Source organism: Natrix helvetica (genome assembly GCF_964273705.1).
Source record: "Natrix helvetica genome assembly, chromosome: 6".
Classification (NCBI taxonomy): Eukaryota; Metazoa; Chordata; class Lepidosauria; order Squamata; family Natricidae; genus Natrix; species Natrix helvetica.
In genome coordinates, this window is record NC_138553.1 from 32,988,290 (window position 1) to 33,007,639 (window position 19,350).

Consider the following 19,350-nt stretch of genomic DNA (forward strand, 5'->3'; position numbering starts at 1 on the left):
AAATATTACAACAAAAACAATTATAACAAAAATGAAATCATGTAAAATTGTTTCTCTGATATTGAAAATTGGAGATGATAATAGTTTGGGAAACTGTTAAGATAAGGTGTGCTGTGTTAAAACCTGTGATATTTTGCCTCTAGATACACCATTCTTTCCATAGGTAGTTTTTGCTGGAAAGTTCAGGTTTAAAAATGCCTTTTCTTGAGATGCTCTGACTAGATGCAGGCAGAATGACTGCCATTTATGCTTCCAGTTTGAAGGGACTATTATTTGAATGAGACAATGAAGAAATATGGAACTATTATATGATATGCATGACACTTGAATCCCTGCATGTCCAGGTCAAATCCTATGATATTTCACTTGCTTCAGTATTGAACAAACAATATATATAGATCCCATCTTGATTTATTTAATGCTATCTTTATATCACATGTATATGAGCTAAATATTGTTTCTACCAAGTAGATTCTGAAAAAAAAGCTAGTTTCTTGCTTTGATAAATTATTTTTTTTACTAAAGAAACTGTAGTGGCTGAATAATGTTTGATTGTATTCTTCTTGCTACTTACTACATATGGGTATGTGTGCTTTCTTTTCAGTAACATTTCTTATGAAAATAATCCCTCTCCTAATTACATGAAGAATGTCCTTGTTCTGACTCTTGCACCAGAAAATTACAGCTCAATTTTAAATCATAGTAGGACTTTCATGGATACGGAGAAGATGAATTGGGTAACTCTTTTATTTGCATTCTGGATACAAGAGATTTTTTGGCTTATTTCATGGACGTAATGGCTAAACTACACCTACCAGCTGCAGTCTAGTTGCTTTGAACATTGCTAGTGCTGTTGAGTTTGTTCTTCACTTTCCACTACAAACTTCTTTGCCAATTATCATCTGATTCTGTACAGGTTCCTCTCCTAAAATTACTCACCTTGTCCAATACTTTGCATGTTGAACAAGATTATACTCATATAATTGATATAATTTTCTAGAAGAGGACAAGGTTTATTAATTTGTTTTATAGTTCATTTACTTGGAATTTCCCCCCCCCCCCAAAATGAGTCTCAGAGGGGAGAAGGTATCAAGAACCACAAAGAAACATGGGCATGTTCACCCATATACACAAAATATGTAGAATATATATATATATATTTGTGTTACAACCCCTGGTATGCCTAAATATGGGAGGAAGGTCACTACTCCCTCTTTCTGTCCTTCGGCTCATCACAGAAGACCATGCAGGCAGAAAACCATATTTTTATTTTTAATGTTGCCTTTTTATATTTGTGTTGTATTTGTACTGATAAATAAATAAAGGGAGACTAGTATAGATCTATTTCGAGCTAATTAGCTCTCATCAGCTAGTCATACCCTTACTGGGATTTGAACCTGGGCTGTATTATATATTGAACCTGGGCTGTATTATTTAGCAGTACAAATACAACACACACACACACACACACACACACATGTATTTGTGTTACATTTGTGTATATATTGCACACACACACACAGCCATTGATATCAATATCTATCTATCTATCTATCTATCTATCATCTATCTATCTATCATCTATCTATCTATCTATCTATCTATCTATCTATCTATCTATCTATCTATCTATCTATATCAATAGCTGTGTGTGTGTTTGTTCCAGCATAACTCTGGAACGCCTCGATCAATTTCAACTAAACTTGGTATACAGATGACTTACTCTCTGGCAACTAATACTGTGGGAGTAGGACACCCCTAAAACCCCTCACGGTATGTGTTCTGGTAATCTACAGCCTGCCATGCCTTAAAATGGTCTCTTACTGTAGTGCTGTAAAATGGCTTTTACTGTGTAAAAGTACACAGTAAAGAGTTGGAGTTGCCATGGTAACAGCTTCACAGTAGACTACAAGGAGGCTCCTTCTGGTAAGGGGGGAAAATCCAACACTAGAAATTATGTTTCGTCTGGACATTTCCCCCCTATAAATAAATACCAGGGCAACACCAAGTTATTGGCTAATTCTGAATAAAACTTGAAGGAGAAAAACAAAACAAAAAATGGTACCAAAGCAATGACTCAGTTGATACCTTAACAATTTAGATAAAAACACATCCCAAATGTATACCAATGTGGAAACATTGTATAGAAGGAAAATGTCAAATTTCTCTTTTTTTTAAAAAAAAAACTATTTAATTAAAAAAAATTAAGAAAAGAGAAAAACACATCCTGAAATGAATAAAACCATATATTACTTTTCGTCCAAGACTATCTTAGGATCTAATTCTCCTTTTACTGCTTCTAGCTGAAAAATGACATCCTTCTGGGATACTTGGATGCTGTTTTACTCTTTGGACATGCTTTGAAAGTCCTTTTGTTTAGACAAGAATCAGTTTGTCCTGTTAATTTGCTTCATCAATTCCGGAATAGTACATTTCAAGGTAATTACAGGGCTTGTTTCTTTTACTGTAGATTATTATGGATAGCCCATGCAGGCTTTCTAAAATTGGCCAATGTATTAGGACTGCAACTCTGAGGATTCTTGGTTAATTTTCTAAGTGTTGCAATCCATAAATATCTATAGGGATCAAATCGGTAGTGTGCAAAATTAAGTACCAAAAATAGAGTTTATGAAGAGGTTTCTTAACATTATCTTATAAATAATGAGGATAAAACACCTAAACAATACAGGATAAAAGAAATACTTTTTCAAAAATAATTTGATTATACTTTACTATGTTTTATTTAAAACTTTTAAACATGTAGATAAAAAAGCACAAACTAATAAACAGTAAGCTAAAGGAAAGAAAAGGAAATAAATAAAAGAAAAAGCATAGTATAAGAAAAGAAAAAGTATGTTCATTTTTTTCTTTTCTACACAAAAAGTCCATAAAAGGCTTCCAGTCAGCCATAAATATAATCTTTTCTCTAATCAAGAAGACTAATTTATCAATTTCGGCAAAATCTATCAACTTCACTAACCATTTCTCCATAGTAGGTAGTGTTGAATCTTCCAACCTCTATGCATACATAATCTCACTGCTGTGATCATGTATTGAAATAAACTTCAATTCCTCTTTTCTAACCACTTGTCCATTAATCCTAAAAGGAAAAAGTTCTGGCGTCAATTGAATATTAATTTTTAAAATCCTCTGTATGTATCCCGATCCATTTTTATAACTGCAAGTAGGAGATCCATTGATAATTATATATTTCTGCTATTGTTCTATGATTTGATTTTTAAATCTCCTTAATAATTTTCCAATAGGTTATGTTAAAACAACCATTTATCTGCCATCCAGTACAAATTGTCAGAGGCATTCTCTGCATCTAACTAATTTGATTATTATTTATTATTAATCTAGTTAATTTACTATATAGTAAATTAATGTGACGTTGACTGAAACTTATAGGTTAATATGATTTTTTTTTCCTTAGGTAGTTTAGGTCCTCGAATCTTGGATGGATATGGAGATATTGATGTCAATTTCAGTATTCTCTACACATCAACAGATACCAATGAAGTGAGTACAATCTTATTGTGAAACTATACTTTTAGCAAGAATTAATGAACCAAAACCAATCACGGACTAGAGGTTCAATCACTCGTAGAAGTTAGTCATATATTTGTCCAGTACTGAATCATATAACATTGCAGTATTGATGTTAAAGGGCGGGGGAGAGTTTGGGTAGGCTGCAAGAACAGCCCCATATAGAATGAATTGCAGTCAAGAGATACCCAAAAGTATGAATGACTATAAACAGGGCTCCTGATACAGAAATGTTCCAACTGGTACACAAATTAGTGCAGGTGTATATCAGAATAGGCTATTCATCTTGCTACCTATATTAATTTTTATCCTTATATGTAAGGTTATTAAGGATTATACAGCTCTTTGCTCATGAATATTTGGACTGACTAATAGCTTTGTGGAGTCCGTAGAGTCTCTCCTTTAATTATTGCTAGAATTTGGTAGCATGCAAAGGTGGGTTCCTCCCAGTCCTGTCTGGTATGCCAGAAGAGATAGTGAAAATCTGGCATACCAGACTGGACCGGTAGTAATGGTGGCTTGGCCACGCCCCCGAACCTCTGTCAGAAGCTTTATTTTAAGCCCTTTTCCCCTGCCAGTTCAGGCAAGAGAGGGGGGGGGGGAGAGGGAGGAAGGAAGGGAAGGGAGAAAGAAAAAAGAAAGAAAGAAGGAATCTCACTTTTTAACCGGGATTCAGCAAAGTAGAAAAAAAAATGCTCTTGCGTTAAATTGGAACTGAGCATGCCCAGCTGTGGAATTCTGGGAGTTGAAGTCCACAAGTTTTAAAGTTGCCAAGGTTGCTTTGCTGGCTGTGGAATTCTGGGAGTTGAAGTTCACAAGTCTTAAAGCTGCAAACTTTAAATTGAAACCTGCTTTAAATTGAAAAAGGAAGTTTGCAAAGTGACATTCAGCAGTTTGTTTCTGGGTCAATGGAATAACAAACTGGATAAAAGGTAGGATTCTATGGTTCTATGTTTTTGAAGTTTTGGGGTTTGTCCAATATGGGCTTTGTGTTTCTAAAAGGGTTTGGATCATTTCCTGCTTGTGAACTGAGCCAAACTTTCTATAGACTCATTATCTCATTATCTATCTGGCAGGCATGTGGAATGAGCCTTTCTGGGAGTAATATTCTATTGGGTGGTGGTGGTGGTTGGTTGCTTCCCACAGAGGAAAGGGAGAAAGAAAGAAAGAAAGAAAGAAAGAAAGAAAGAAAGAAAGAAAGAAAGAAAGAAAGAAAGAAAGAAAGAAAGAAAGACAGCATAGCAATTTAGGGATAGAAGGCTACTCAGAGAGCATTTAGTCCAAAACCCTGCTGCAGCAGGAAACCTTACATTGTCTGGATTATTTTGATGCCTCTAACAGAGAGGAAAATGGCCAGAAAGGAGAAGTAGTTTACTAGGACAAGGCTGCAATGCAGAGGAAGGCAGAGACAGTCCTTGACTTATGATTACAATTGAGCCAAAAATTTTGGTTGCTAAGCAAGTGTGTTGTTAAGTGAGCTTCACCACATTTTACCCAATCCATGACATCTCCTGGTGAGTGACATCAAGTTGACCCAGTCACATGACCGCTAAGCCATGCCCACAAAATAGGCCATACCCACAGAATAGGTAGTAAAAAAATTTCAAATCCACTACTGGTAGCATGAATGTAGAAATGTTAAAATGTGTTACCAACATCAGGAATTAAAAATCTATAAAATTATTGATATCTTTAGCACTTTAAATACTCCTTAAGTGTTTACATTTTGATAAGATAAAAACCCTATGTTAATTACTATTTTCATTTTAATCTGATCAAAAACATCAGACACTACATTAAGATAAATACATTAACTGGCAAATATACTGTTAGATTGAGCCAACGCTGCTACAATTGGTCGCTTGGTCCATGCTCCAGCAGACGCTGAGGACTCACTACGCTCCCAAGCTGTCTAAGCACGTCCGCCGGCACAAATTTAATATTTGCAACCAGAAGGAAGGTGAATCAATCAACGAATACACTGCAGCCTTTCATAGCGCCACAATGTACTCGTTGATTGATTCGCCTTCCTTCTGGTTGCAAATATTAAATTCATGCCGGCGGATGTACTTAGACAGCTTGGGAGCATAGTGAGTCCTCAGCGTTTGCTGGAGCACGGACCAAGCGACCAATTGTAGCAGCATTGGCTCTGATAGGTCTTTGGCAGTTTCAAACTCTTCCTGTCCACAATAACCGAGGAACATGTTCTTCTTGCGGTCTTCAGAAAGGCTCATGAGGTTGTTGGCTTCGAGGAAGCAGTTGCATATACGAGTCCCAGTGCTCAGTGACTGGGTCATATGGAGTGGGTGGGGTGTGCACGGCCATTTTGTGTCCTGAGGGCGTTTTGAGTTTGCCGCTCAAAAATGGCTGCTCGAAGCGTTGCTGAGTTCCGGGCTGGATTTACTTGCTGAATTCCTATGCTCTTTTTGGTTTGCCTAATTGCCTTCCAATCCCACCCTTGTCACCAGTGTCAGATTGGGTAATGGAAAGGGACACACAGGCTAATGGTAACAACAACTCTTTATTGTAACAGAACAAGTATGAACAATCCAGCGAAGGTTGAGTCTGACAGCAGCCCTTTTATAGGGAGCTGTCAACCCTTTGACCAATGAGATTAAACCTCTGTTCCCGCTGGAACAGAGGACCTTGGTGGAAAGCATTATAACTGAAGCTAGTATCTAATATATACTTCAGGCAGGATTTTCGCCCATTGTACCTGTATATTAAATCTGCAAACTTCTGCATAGAAAGCACATTCTTTATTAGTGAGCCACAGTCATCTAGACAGGCCCAAACAACAATCCTATTCTCACTTTGGAGCAAAGCAGAATAGTATATTAAACCATAGCTTAAAATTTATGTACTATTCAGTGTAATTTGAAGCTGGTAAACATTGTTGCCTGATTGAAATGAAATGGGAAATGTAGAGTTTTCCTTTTGTTGTTTTCGTTGTGCCTTTGAGTCACTGCCTGGACAAGTCCCTGCAGTTTTCTTGTAAATGTTTTCAAAAGTGGTTTCCCATTGCCTCCTTCCTAGGAGTTTTCCTGGTTTACTGCAATTCAAGTAAAGGAAATCAAAGGGGCTTGGTCCTTAAGCAAAATACTCCTTTATACTTTCACTAATAATTTACACAAGAGCTCAATATGAGATATGTGGGATACAGAAAGGAGACTGAAAAGATCAAAGAAGGAAACTGAGAAAATTACTTTTAATCGCTAGTAAGCGAGAGGAAAGAAGCATCAGAGTGAAATCTCCTTCTCTTTTCTTCTTCCAGTATAAACCCCTCCTGTGGTTCGACACAAAGTTGAACAAAACTGTTGTGAAGACACCGAACCCTTCATTCATCTGGAAAAACCACATGCTACCTGATGATATTCCTAGCACGGGTGAGCCAATCTACCATATTTTTTGCTCCATAAGACATACTCCCCCTGTCCTTTGGTCAATAGCAGCCAGGCCGCTGCGGCGGGGTCCTTTTAGAGTGCTGAACCCCACCTCTTCTGTCTTTCTCATTGCTCACCTCTTTTGTCTCTTCTGCAGTGCAGGAGGCAATAGGCAGAGCTGGCAAATAAGAGGACACCTATCTATGGTCCTCTCAGACTCCGCCTGATATTTTTTTTCTTGTTTTCCTCCTCTAAACCTAGGTGTGTCTTATGGTCAGGCACGTCTTATGGAATGAAAAATGCGTTCATTCTTAAGAAAGATATCTACAAATGGAATCAGTCGTTTGCAATTGCCATAATTCATAATGTGTGTATCTGTTTGAGCCACTTCTGAACACTTGTTGAAAATATATTAGCCCCTTTTGCCTAGGTAACAGTTCCTCCATGCAGCTAGTCTTTGTTTGGTGTCTGCCTCATTTAATAACCATTTGCAGTTACAACTGTGATGAAAAAGCAACTTTGGGACTAATCCTCTCATTGACAACCTTTGTAGGTCTGTAAAGCAAGAGAAGGCAGAAGTAAGAACAGTTGCAGGTTCATTAACTGCTTTGCTTAATGACCAAGTTGCCAGTCACAGTTGTGGTCACTAAACAAGGACTACCTGCATTTCAAACAAGGCTATATTCCTTACGTGCTACAGTATGCATTGCAAGCAGGAAACAATTCGTTTTCGTTTTCTGAATTACTGGTTTGTTATTTTTCTCCTGCAGTTTCAAACCAACTATAGATGTGCAAATCAAGAATAGATAAAATGGAAGAAACCAGGAATTGATCCAACAAGACATAATTACTTTGCTGATTTCAACAAATCACAGTTAAAAATAAGGGCTTACTGTTATATGAGAACAAAGTCAATGAAACGTATATCAATAGCATAGATCCGTGATGGCGAACCATAGGTTGCCCGTGGAGCCATCTCTGAGGGCACGCGAGCTGTTGCCCGAGGTCAGCTGCAGCATGCATCCGCTCACCGGTCAGCTGATTTTTGGTCTTCGAAGGGCCTCCGAAGGGCCGGGGGAGTCTGTTTTCACCCTTCCCAGGCTTCAGGAAAGCCTCTAAAAAATGGGCCTACCGAAAGTTCGGAAATAGGCTGTTTCCGGCTTCCGGAGGGCCTCCGGGGGGTCGGGGGAGGCTGCTTCTGCCCTTCCCAGGCTTCAGGAGGGCAGCGGGGGAGGGGTTGTGCACACATGTGCAGGAAGCACACAGTGGGGATTGAATTATGGGTATGGGCACGTGCATGCATTATTGCACGTGCATGCATGCTTTCAGCACCCAAGTCAAAAAAGATTAGCCATCACTGGGATACATAATAAAATGACAGATACATAGGTATATTCTCATAAAAGTTGCTTTTTTCTGTTTTGAATGCCATCCTCAGTTCCAAAGCCATTTACAATTAATCAAATATAAATATCAAATACAAAACATCATATCACCATATAACTTTTTCAGGCATTATAATGATTTATTTGGTTTAACCTGTAAGTATCCCCGTTCTGCATGATCAAGATCTCATAGCAGTTGGCTTATTCCTGGATGGAGAAATAATTTTCCTATGTTTGCCACTCCTTCTTTTATCCTCCCAGGTTGAAGAAAAAACTGCTTATTAAATAAAGAGTTGTTGCTATGGAAACATTATGGTTGACCTTGAGAAATAAGTTTGAAAGGTTAGGATGATCACATGACCAAATATTATCCATTCTGTGAGATCTAGAAAGAGACTTTTGAACTGGAGATTAATTTTCAGATACTCAAGAAACTACACAAATAATGCATTTGATAACAAATAGTTAGCATCTCTTGCTGTGTATATCTTATAGCTTTTCAAACTTGGAACTGATATTGTAAAACCTTTTATTATAATGTATCATATTTGTCTGTTTTGGCCTAATTTCTAATTAAAGCCATTCCAGCATTTTATAGAATGTCAAATAATATTTTTAAAAGCTAGAGTACATTTGAAATTTTGTGAATAGGTGCACACAGTATATTCTCGAAATTCTAAATGTGTCCCCAGCTGGAAAGGATTATAGATGCCTCACCATAATCAGTGCTGCTGCAGATGATCATTTTGGGGTATGATACTGTGCAATAACAGGCAAGGCTGATAAAACACATCCACTTCTTAGCATAATTGTGAGTCATATAATCTAGTGTTAGAAGAAAAGTAACCCTGATCTACTCAATAAATTTCCCAACAGATAAGGAATGAATGTGCAGAGTTTGTAAAATTTTATATAGTCTTCCCTATCCTTCTAACTGCAGATGTTACAGTATCCTAGAATGGCTCTCAAAACTAGGTGTCCCAGAGGGAATGATATAAGCGCACATCCTTTGACTCCCAATTCCCCTTCCCCACCTCTCTAAATGTCAGCCGTAGGAGTAACTGATAGTTGACTTACAGTATAGCTTAGTCTTCCCCAAACTACAATTCTCCAATTGTTTTAAACTCACACATCTGGAGCCCCGAAGGTTATTTAAAGGCCTTATATAGAGGACTCAATAAGCAGAAAGCTATTTATTTACCTAAGGAAGTTATCTAAATTGTATTGAGGTGAATGGGGATTTACCAATTGTTTGTTTCACTCCTGATTCCTGTTAAACTTTAATCTTGCATGCTATAATTTCCATTAGGTATGGAAAGGTCCTCTCATTTCCCATACCAGGTTTTATTGTCATCATAAATATGGCAGATCTATAATATTTAATGCACCCTTACTGGGAAAAATATGGTATATCAATAAATGCCAAGATTCTGATAAATATGGGCATTTTGGATGCAGACTGAGAACAGACTGCAAATATGTTACCCAATAGCTGATGTGCAGCTTTTAAACTTTTACATAGTTTCAGTATACCAGTATTATTATTATTATCATCATCATCATCATCATCATCATCATCATCATCATCATCATCATCATTCAATTGTATCACACCGGACAGTTGTTTCGCCGGATTTGGCATTGATTACTAGATGGGCCCCACCCAGGGGCCTAGGACGTTGTAACGTATTTTCATAATATACGTGCGGATCCAAGCAGTGCAGCTTTTTGCATTTGACTGATGGTGATTTTGTCAAGTTTTAACTGTTTTAAATGTAATTCCAGTGCTTTTGGAATAGCTCCCAGTGTGCCGATTACCACTGGAATTACATTTAAATGTAATTTAATTACATTTAATTAATTTGTGCCATAATCGTTGAATTTCAATTTTTAAGTCCTGGTATTTCGTGATTTTTTTCATGTTCCTTCTCGTCGACACTGCTATCACCTGGTATTGCGATGCCTGTTGTTGTTGTTGTTGTTGTTGTTGTTGTTGTTGTTACTATTATTACTATTATTACTATTATTACTATTATTACTATTATTACTATTATTACTATTATTACTATTATTACTATTATTACTATTATTACTATTATTACTATTATTACTATTATTACTATTATTACTATTATTACTATTATTACTATTATTATTACTATTATTACTATTATTACTATTATTACTATTTTAAAGAAAAGCATTCCAAAAGGATCTCTGGTATATATTTTCTAAGGTATAGTACCAATAAAATGTTCTATCTATAGCCAAATTAAATTGTGACATTAAATATTGTTGCTCCATAGACTGCTGTTCTGTCTCTCACTGCACTGATTATAACATTTTTCTTTTAAAAAAAAGTTTGTTTAAACAGTTATAAGTTTCAGTGCAGAAAATAAAAGAAAAGCCTCTCCATCAATATTCTGAAAATATAATACATTTTTTGCTGCCTTATGTAATTCATTTCCCCATTTTGATCAGAAATTCACAAAAGTAATATAATAATAATAATAATGCCTGCTATTTAATATTCTGATTACATCTTAAATTGGAAAGAAAAACAGGTGGGAAGGCATCCAGATTTTCCCCATTGGAATAATTATAGCCACACGGGGGCAGCAACATACCAGAAATATATACCCATGCTATTCTGTATTCTAATGTGTGAGCTTGTAATTGTATTTAAAATGTGTTGGGAGGTATTTAGCCCCCTGTCATTCAGCTTAGGGTGCAGGGCAAGCAAGATTTTTGTAACCTGCTAAGTACATGAGCATGTTAAGTGCTCTATTTATTGTTGACCTAACATCCTGCTTTTCTGATAGGAACAGTCAGACCAGATGTTCTGACAAATTTGACCTTGTCACAGAATTAAGAAAATAAGATTGTTCCGTAGTTGAAAAGGTAGATGAATTGGATAGACGTATCAAAGCAAAATAAGTAAATGTCAAGAGCTATCAAAGTAGTACTAAATGCAAAAACTTCCCCAAAGAATTTAGCATAGAATCATTATAGTGTTGATAGGGATCCATTCCTTCCCTCTTTCTCAAAACTGGAATAAGTAACTAGAGGTAGGCTTTCCCTAATTGCGCAGTTGGGATTGGAGTCTTGTTTGTTATGTGAGACATCACATGACCAATTTACTCAATAACCATGATCTCAGTGCTGCCAATTTCAGTTTGAAGTGATCTCAAGAGTTGTTAAGTGAATGGATTCCCAGGTAACGCGCGCAGGGATGCAGAAATGGAGAGACAAGGAAAGAAAATCCACCAGGCTGAAAATTCAAAAAGGCACGGAACTAAAATCCTTTCCCCCCTGCCTTTCCACACTGGTGGAGCAGCTCTTGGGCTGTGGGAGAAAAGGCACGGAGCTAAAATCCTTTTCTCCCTGCAGATCCATCCCTAGGAAAGAGCTCTGGGGGAGGGTGGGGGGAGCCGGGAGAAAAGGATTTTAGCTCCTTGTTTAGCTCTTGTTTTAACAAACCATGGTTAAAACAAGGCTGACATAATATGTGAAAAATCAACCTAGCAATCATTTAAGGTAGACATTAGGACAAAACCAAACCAAACCATTTAAGACAAAATATGTACGTGGCTACAAATCCAGGAGTACCATTAGGCCAAATATTTTTTATCTGGCAAAGTATCATTTTGAGAGTTTGCTTCCTAAATCTCTGATGGTAAGCTATTGATGCTAATTTCTTGGAGGGCTGGATTCATTGCAGTACCTTCAAAACAATGGCTCGAAAATGATTGTTATGTAACATTTGCTATTTTGTTGTACTAGCTGTGTGCAATAATACAAGTTTATTTTGTTACACTATGGTTTACCTCTTAAACTGCTTTTTAAGGATCTCGGTTTACCCACTCTTCTTTCTTTCTTTGATAGGTCCCCAGTTCCTGACCATAGCTGTTTTCACACTTACTGGAATTGTGGTGGTAGTTGTGATCATTGCTTTGTTGGTGCTGAGGTATGATTGTTTACACTGTCCTCCTTGGGCTAAAAATAGGGAAATTGTAGTCCAACACATCTGGATGACCTCAGACTGGAAGGCCAGCATCAACAAACAAATACCTTCAGCTTCTTTCAAGTCTTCCTTCTGCAAAAAAAAAAAAAAAATTGCTCCTCGCAAATATCTTAAACTGCATAAATCCCATCATTCTTTTTCTTTTTTTGGACAAGATTCAAATTTATAATTGCTACTTACTTGTCTTTTATTATTGTGCCTGTTATGATGTATAATAAAAAGAAAACAAAAGGAAAAATACAAATGCTAATCCAACATAAAGCAAGAAAAATAAACCTCAGTTAAAATAACAAAAAATATTAATCTTTTTAATTGTAGCTATGACTCAGTTTTTAAACGATATATTAAAACTATCCACCATAATATTAATACAATTCCCTTTAATCTACTAATATGTACCTTATTTCCCTTCCTCCTTCTCTTTAACCATTTTCTCTTGGTCTCTCAAAGATTCCACTTCTTATTAATTTTCTTCTTTTATCCCATTATCTTAGCTTCTGCTTTTTCTTTTTCCCCCTTTTTATATTTATTGTATCTTTTCTTCTGAATCATTTTTCTCACTTTTAATTTTATTGTTCAAGTAGTTTTCCCCAGGGTTTTTCCTAGTCCCACTATTTCCCTCTTTGCTGTTTGATTCTTTTTGGGGGAGCATTCCCCCTGCCTACCCTTTTTGTGCCACTGTAAATCCCAGTGAAATCATCTGTTTTTTACTTTCAGTTCCTTTTTCTTCAATATTATTTTCTTGTTCTTCATTTATGCTCTCTTTTACATCCTTCTCTCCTATTTCCTGATCTGTGTGCTCCAGCCAAATTTCTGACTTTTTATTGCCTTTTAAAGTTTCATGTGCGTTTTTTTAGCATCTCAAATAATTCATCATACATCCAAGGATCTAAATTGCCAATTTAACAAATTTAACAATTTTTTAAAGTCTTCTGGCTTTTATCACACTTAATTAATCCATACAGTCCTTTTTTAAAATTTCCAGATTCTAATGTCGAATTCTAATATTAGTCCAATCCAATCCAAGTCAAATATTTTTTATTTTCCAAACCAAGCAATGTAGAAAAACAAACTCTTTAGTAGTTGTCACAAACTGTTTAGTAGTTCCAAATTATCTTTTAACTGTTCTTACAGTTCCAAATTATCTTTTCCGGTAGTCAAGGTGAAGATTCACAGCTGCACTTTCTCTTTTATCTTCCACAAAGTATTGTAGTACTCTTTTCCCACCAGCAGATGGCTCTCTCAAATCCACAATACACTCAAACCATCTGATTGTCAAAACTGTCAAAAACATTTTAAATCCACATAAAAAAACTTTTCCCCAGCTTCTTTCTTTTTATTATTTTTAATTTCTCCAAATCCAATTATAAAAGCAAAAATCTTCTTGGGCTTTAGTATTTTAGCCTCCGCTTTATCCTTCTTCCTCCATGGAATTTCCCAAATGCCAATTATTCACTAATTTAGCTCCGGGACCCTTTTAAAGTCAAAAATCAAGTTTTCTTTTAACTGTGAGCTGGCCAATCACTCACCCGGTTCCAACACTCCATTCCAACACTGCTCTTGCTCAAAAACTTAGTCCGGTTGCCCCAGCTTCAGAGCTGTCATTTGAAAAGGGCCGCTGCCCATGCTGTCAGTCCAAAGAGCTTTCTTTGACCTACCGAGGAACTTGCCGGTTCCTCTTGGTCATCCAAGATGTCTCTCCTTCTTCCCCATCCCTACAGGACGGTTCTGATCTGAAGACCCTCCGACAGCAGTTTGTCTGGCTGGATTTTCGTGGAGCTCATTGGAGCCCGCTATTTTTCCAACTGGTCTTACCGTGAGGCTTCCAGTTTCCCCTCAAGTTACGACCATAATGGAGCCTGCCTATTAGTGTCAAAAGTCAGAACAATGTTAAATGAACTGCCTAAAGTAACAACTAGTCATCCCTGCTCATCCCAATGCATTCTTTAAATGAATTCATGGGTTGTTAAGTGAAGCTCAAGTTAAGGTTGTGTAGATCCTGGAAGGCCTTGCTCTGGCACAAGCCCACCTACTTCAGGCCTCTCAAAGTATCCCCCAGCCTATATATAGGCCCACTACACAGCTGATTATCTTGCCAGCACTTGGCATGCCTACTTTTCCTAATTCTGCCCTTGTACTTCCTCCTGCCATGGTGCCCTGCCTTTCTGGGGCAAAAATAGGCCCAGTTGCTTAGCTCTTCAGAGCTTTCTGCACCATCAGATTGCTACCGATCAACTGGTGATTGGGAGGCTGCAAAGCTCGCCTGCCTCTCTAGGCTTTGGGAAGCTGGCCCTTGCATAAAAGGCAGCTTCAGGATAAGCTTCCCCAAACCTTTCCCTTGCGTAATCCCCCCCCCCCCCCAGGAAACCACATTTCTTCAATTTAAAAAAATTACAAAAAGCTGGGAGGGATAGACTTGTTGATTGCTCCCCTCTCCCACCCCAAATAGTTAAAAGTAATCTCGCCTTCTGCTCTCCAACCTCTATCCCTTTTAAATTTGACTTTGACTTCAGGATGAAGAGCGGAGGAACTGAAGCAAGCAAGGAAATAAAAACCTTCTGCAGCTTTTCCCCTTCAACTAAAGAAAAACAAAAGTCATCTCCAAAAATTGTGCAACGAAATAGAGGATGCTGGGTCCTTGCAAGCTTTAGCTATCCATCTGACTGCCTGGACTCTATAGCTAAAACTTTACAAGACCCAGCATCCTCCATTTGGACTTGTTGATCTTTCTCCGCTCTCCTTCTCCCCCTCCCCAATTAGATGCCATGTTGCATGTATGTGTAAATGTGTTAAAATGTTAACACAGCTTTATCTTTTTCAAATTCCAGCTTCTAATACTTTCAGAATTGTTTCTATAATACTTTTCAGGAAGTACAGAAGAGCCAATCAATTGCGGCAAAAGAGATGGTCCCATATGCCACCTGAGAAGATACTACCATTGAATACTAACGAGTCAAATCATGTTAGTCTGAAGGTAGGAAATGACAGCCATGTCTGGGAAAGGTTTCTCACCACATAATATGGAGTAAGCTGTACATTCTTCACAATGGTACATCAGATAATATCACTCTGACATTATGAAGTCTTCTGTTCTACAATAAGGCTAATTGCTCAGTTTATTATATGTGCATTAACAGTTTTCTCATGATTGTACAAAACAAGTAGACAGTCCCCTTTTCTACTAGACTCTGCCCCATATAATAGAAACAGTAACATTTACTAATTCACAGATAGTGGCCAATATTATCATTCTTCCCCTCATTTGCAGTTTCATCCCAGCTCCCAAGTACCTCGCATCAATAAATCTTGCAAGGGAATGGGGCAGCAGGTGGCTACGTTACCTACAAGTGTACCATGCATATGCAAATATGCTCAGCATGGGCATAATGGTAGCTACTATTGACTAGAGGGAAAGAGATGTGCCTGCAACAACTTAGATTATCCACTAGGAGTAAAAACACGGCTTCTACTGAAATGGAATGCTATGGATAGAGTTTATGCACTTCATGGCCAATGCATTAACTCATCTGAGATGAACAAGAAGGGACAGGCTACCTTTGCAGGAGGCTGAACTGAGTATGACATCACACATTCCTGTCTTCAACAAATGGTTAGTGGGGAACTTCACACTGGAAAAGCAGGTTGTGCCGAAGAATTGCAGCTTTACCTGAAATTCTAATCTAATTTTATTCTCCTCCCTTTCTCCCATTTGCTGGTTACACCTCTTTCAGGAATTATGTATAGTTCCAAAGTTGCAATACTATTCATTTTATCTGTGGGACACAAAGACTATCTATTAGCTCTCTATGCTTTATACAATAGTGTTCCCCTTAGGAATCAGACTACCAATTGGTATGGCTTTTATTTTGTTTAGGCATTAAGTGTTGTCATCTATATTCTTCTAAGGAGTACATTAGCTCGTGTGGTTAGGACCCTGGTTGGAGATTAGCAAGCCCACGTTTGAGATTCAAGTGCTGCTTTGGGGGATGGGTGAGCTCTTGTCCTTTGCTCCAGCTTCTGTTGGGGACATAAAAAGAGCCCCCAGATGTGGCGGATTAAGGCTCACTGGTGCCCTAAGGACTGACAAATCTTGGTGCCCCCCCTCCTTTGTACATACTGTACAAATCTTCATTGGTTTTTCTTTCTCAAATTTGTGGTACCACCTTGGGCCTGGTGCCATGGGCTTAGTCTGCTTAATACACCACTGCCAGCTGGGCAACCCTGAGCAATGATGATGTCACTGGCTAATCCTTTCAACCGGGAAGCACATTGGTGCTTCTGACACAAGTGCAATGCAATCTATAGTCTTCCACAAAAACAAGAAGACCATCTTGAGACAAGAATGAGAAATAAAGGAGAAACTGCATTTATTATATGATATCCCTCGATGCACAAAATATCAAAATAATATTCAAGTTATGGGAAGCATTTTTGAATCTGTTCCCCTGACAACTTTCCAGCGGCTGAGCATTGCATTTTAGTTACAGATTAGGATAGGGACCTTACTGAAGAATTCTAAAGGTGTCCTCTTGTTTCCCAGATTGATGAAGACAAAAGGCGGGATACTGTACAAAGGCTGCGTCAAGGCAAATATGATAAGAAGGTATTCTTACTCCCAGTCTCTCTGTTCTACTTGATTTCACTAAAAAAATGAGATGATGTTCTTGTGCAAGACAGATTTCATGATGCTGCTCATGAAATTCCCAGTTTGTTGTAAAGTTGAATGCATTAAAATTTTATGGAACATTTTCTTAAATGATTCCTTTGCAACTTCTCAGTCCTAAATAATGAACAAAGTGGACTGCAAGTTTAAAAATTTAAAAATCATTTGCTTGTTATTGATCAGTGTAAATATCAGTTTGTCTATAAAATTTGATGTATTTGCTATTTAATCATTGTTATAAACTATTTCTCTAGACATTATAGACAATAGTGATAGGATGCTGTGACTTTGCTATGATTTTCTTCCAATTGCTCTCATTTTCTAGATAATAATCCTGAAGGATTTCAAACACAATGATGGAAATTTTACAGAGAAACAGAAAATAGCTCTAAATAAGGTAAGCAATACACTATTCTGAGCAATGCTAGAATACAACTTTTTCATGTATTTTTATTTTTAATTTAAAATGTTGATATGGTCACCCATCTTAAACAACTCAGGATGGCTCATAACAACAGTAAAACCAATGACTATAAAATAACCACAAAGCAACAAAACAAAGAAATAATCAAACAAAAATGCAAATACTGTGCCTTTAATCTTCCCATAGGGTGCCCTGCAACAAGCTTCAATTATCCTAGTCCTAGTCCTAGTCCTAGTCCTAGTCCTAGTCCTTGCCCTTGCCCTTGCCCTTGCCCTTGCCCTTGCCCTTGCCCTATTCTATTCTATTCACAGCATTTTGATAAAAAGTATCCCCAATCTTAAAAGGCTAAATGGGTGGGGATCTGTCAAACCATCAAGGAGGGGGTGTTCCCCAAGACAGGGGCAGCCATGCACACTTTGGAGGTCTCACTAGGTGGCAGGATTTCAGGGAAGGGATCTGGAGCCAGACTACCTCACCTGATCTAGTGGAATGAGCAGATATTCTTCTGGAGAGATAGTCCCACAATAATGAGATATTGTGCCAATGACCCATATAGGGTTTTAAAGGTGATAACCATTACCTTTAACTGCATGATGGTACTGAAAGCCACCAAGAGATGGAGGAGAGCCAGGATAGTTGCACAATCCCATCACAAGCCCTCCAAAGGTCATCCCTAGCTTTTAGCCTATTGGAAGCTGCATGTTAGAGCTTTAGGGAAAAAAACTATTTCCCCTCTTACAACACATTGGGTCCATCAGGCACTTAGGACAGGACAACCTAATAGGCCTCCCATTCCTCTGTTAAGGAGCAACTGCTGAAAAGTTTGAAAACTATTTCCCAGTTTCATCATTATGTTGCTGATTTTAATCCTTTAAACTTCTACCCTGTGCCAAATCTATTTAAAGGCATTTAGCTCAGTTTCTGAATTGTATTAAGTCATTTGTAGCCATTCTTCTACATAGATTTTTTAAAAAGACCTTAACTAGGAAACTGGCTTGCTTAAAAAAAACCATTTTCCTTCTTCCTCATTTCTAAGAATATTTCTGAATCCCAAATAGACCCTTTAGGCATTCCAAGAAAATAAAAGTGGGGAATGTATTAACTATAGTTCCGTACACTGCTAAGAAGTACTGGCTGGAAGGAAGAAAAAGATAATCTAAGATGAGGGAATGAGGGGCAGCAACTTTAATTCCTCTTCCAGTAAACAGATATTATTTTATTATTTGCTATGCACCTCCAGCATGGCAGGCATTTTTAGAGCACCCACAAAATAAATTTAACATTCTAGGTACGGTTAATGACCTCCAAAAATATGCATCTTGTGCAGTTTTTGCAAATATTATAATCACCTTAGAGTTGAAAAGCTACAAGGCCTAACACAAAATACAGTATCTCCATGCCATAGGAAAGACTGAGAGATTTTATACTTTTCATTCCTAGTATTGTATGTTACTTTAAATGTAACTATTTGCTTCTAATAAATGCCATTCTCTTCTCCAGCTCCTTCAAATTGACTATTACAACCTGACTAAATTCTATGGAACAGTCAAGATGGACACAATGATCTATGGAGTCATTGAGTACTGTGAAAGGGGTTCATTGCGGGTAAACAGATTTATAACTCGCTGGTTAGTTTGTATCAAGACACATTAACCTTCATCTTAAAGAGCATTTTTAGTGAGGGTCAAGGGGGCCACTATAGAAGAATGGCAGTCTGTTTATAACTCATTTAATTTGGTGGTGGTGGTGGTTTAAATGTTAATGAAATGACTGTGCCTATAGGCTCCCCATGCGCCACAGTCATGTTACCATAGAGACGCAAAGAAAGAAGGGAGAAAAACAAAAGAATTTCTAAAACAGAAAAGGGTTCAGTGGTGGTTGCAAGACAAATAGTATCTTTAGAGATCTTTCAGAATTAATGA

The 19,350-nt window shown here is 37.5% G+C and overlaps 1 protein-coding gene across 1 annotated transcript in view; it reads left to right on the forward strand.

Moving 5' to 3' along the window:
* GUCY2C (guanylate cyclase 2C) overlaps window positions 1–19,350 on the forward strand; it is a gene marked incomplete at its 5' end in the record, with an annotated part of 78,148 nt that overhangs the window by 20,749 nt on the left and 38,049 nt on the right. Inside the window, 9 exons of the mRNA XM_081958707.1 lie at window positions 605–737; window positions 2,304–2,439; window positions 3,437–3,522; window positions 6,824–6,935; window positions 12,203–12,284; window positions 15,210–15,315; window positions 16,882–16,944; window positions 17,330–17,401; window positions 18,929–19,033. Of these exons, the coding sequence (XP_081814833.1) occupies window positions 605–737; window positions 2,304–2,439; window positions 3,437–3,522; window positions 6,824–6,935; window positions 12,203–12,284; window positions 15,210–15,315; window positions 16,882–16,944; window positions 17,330–17,401; window positions 18,929–19,033 (895 nt within the window). The remainder of the gene's footprint in view (window positions 1–604; window positions 738–2,303; window positions 2,440–3,436; window positions 3,523–6,823; window positions 6,936–12,202; window positions 12,285–15,209; window positions 15,316–16,881; window positions 16,945–17,329; window positions 17,402–18,928; window positions 19,034–19,350) is intronic.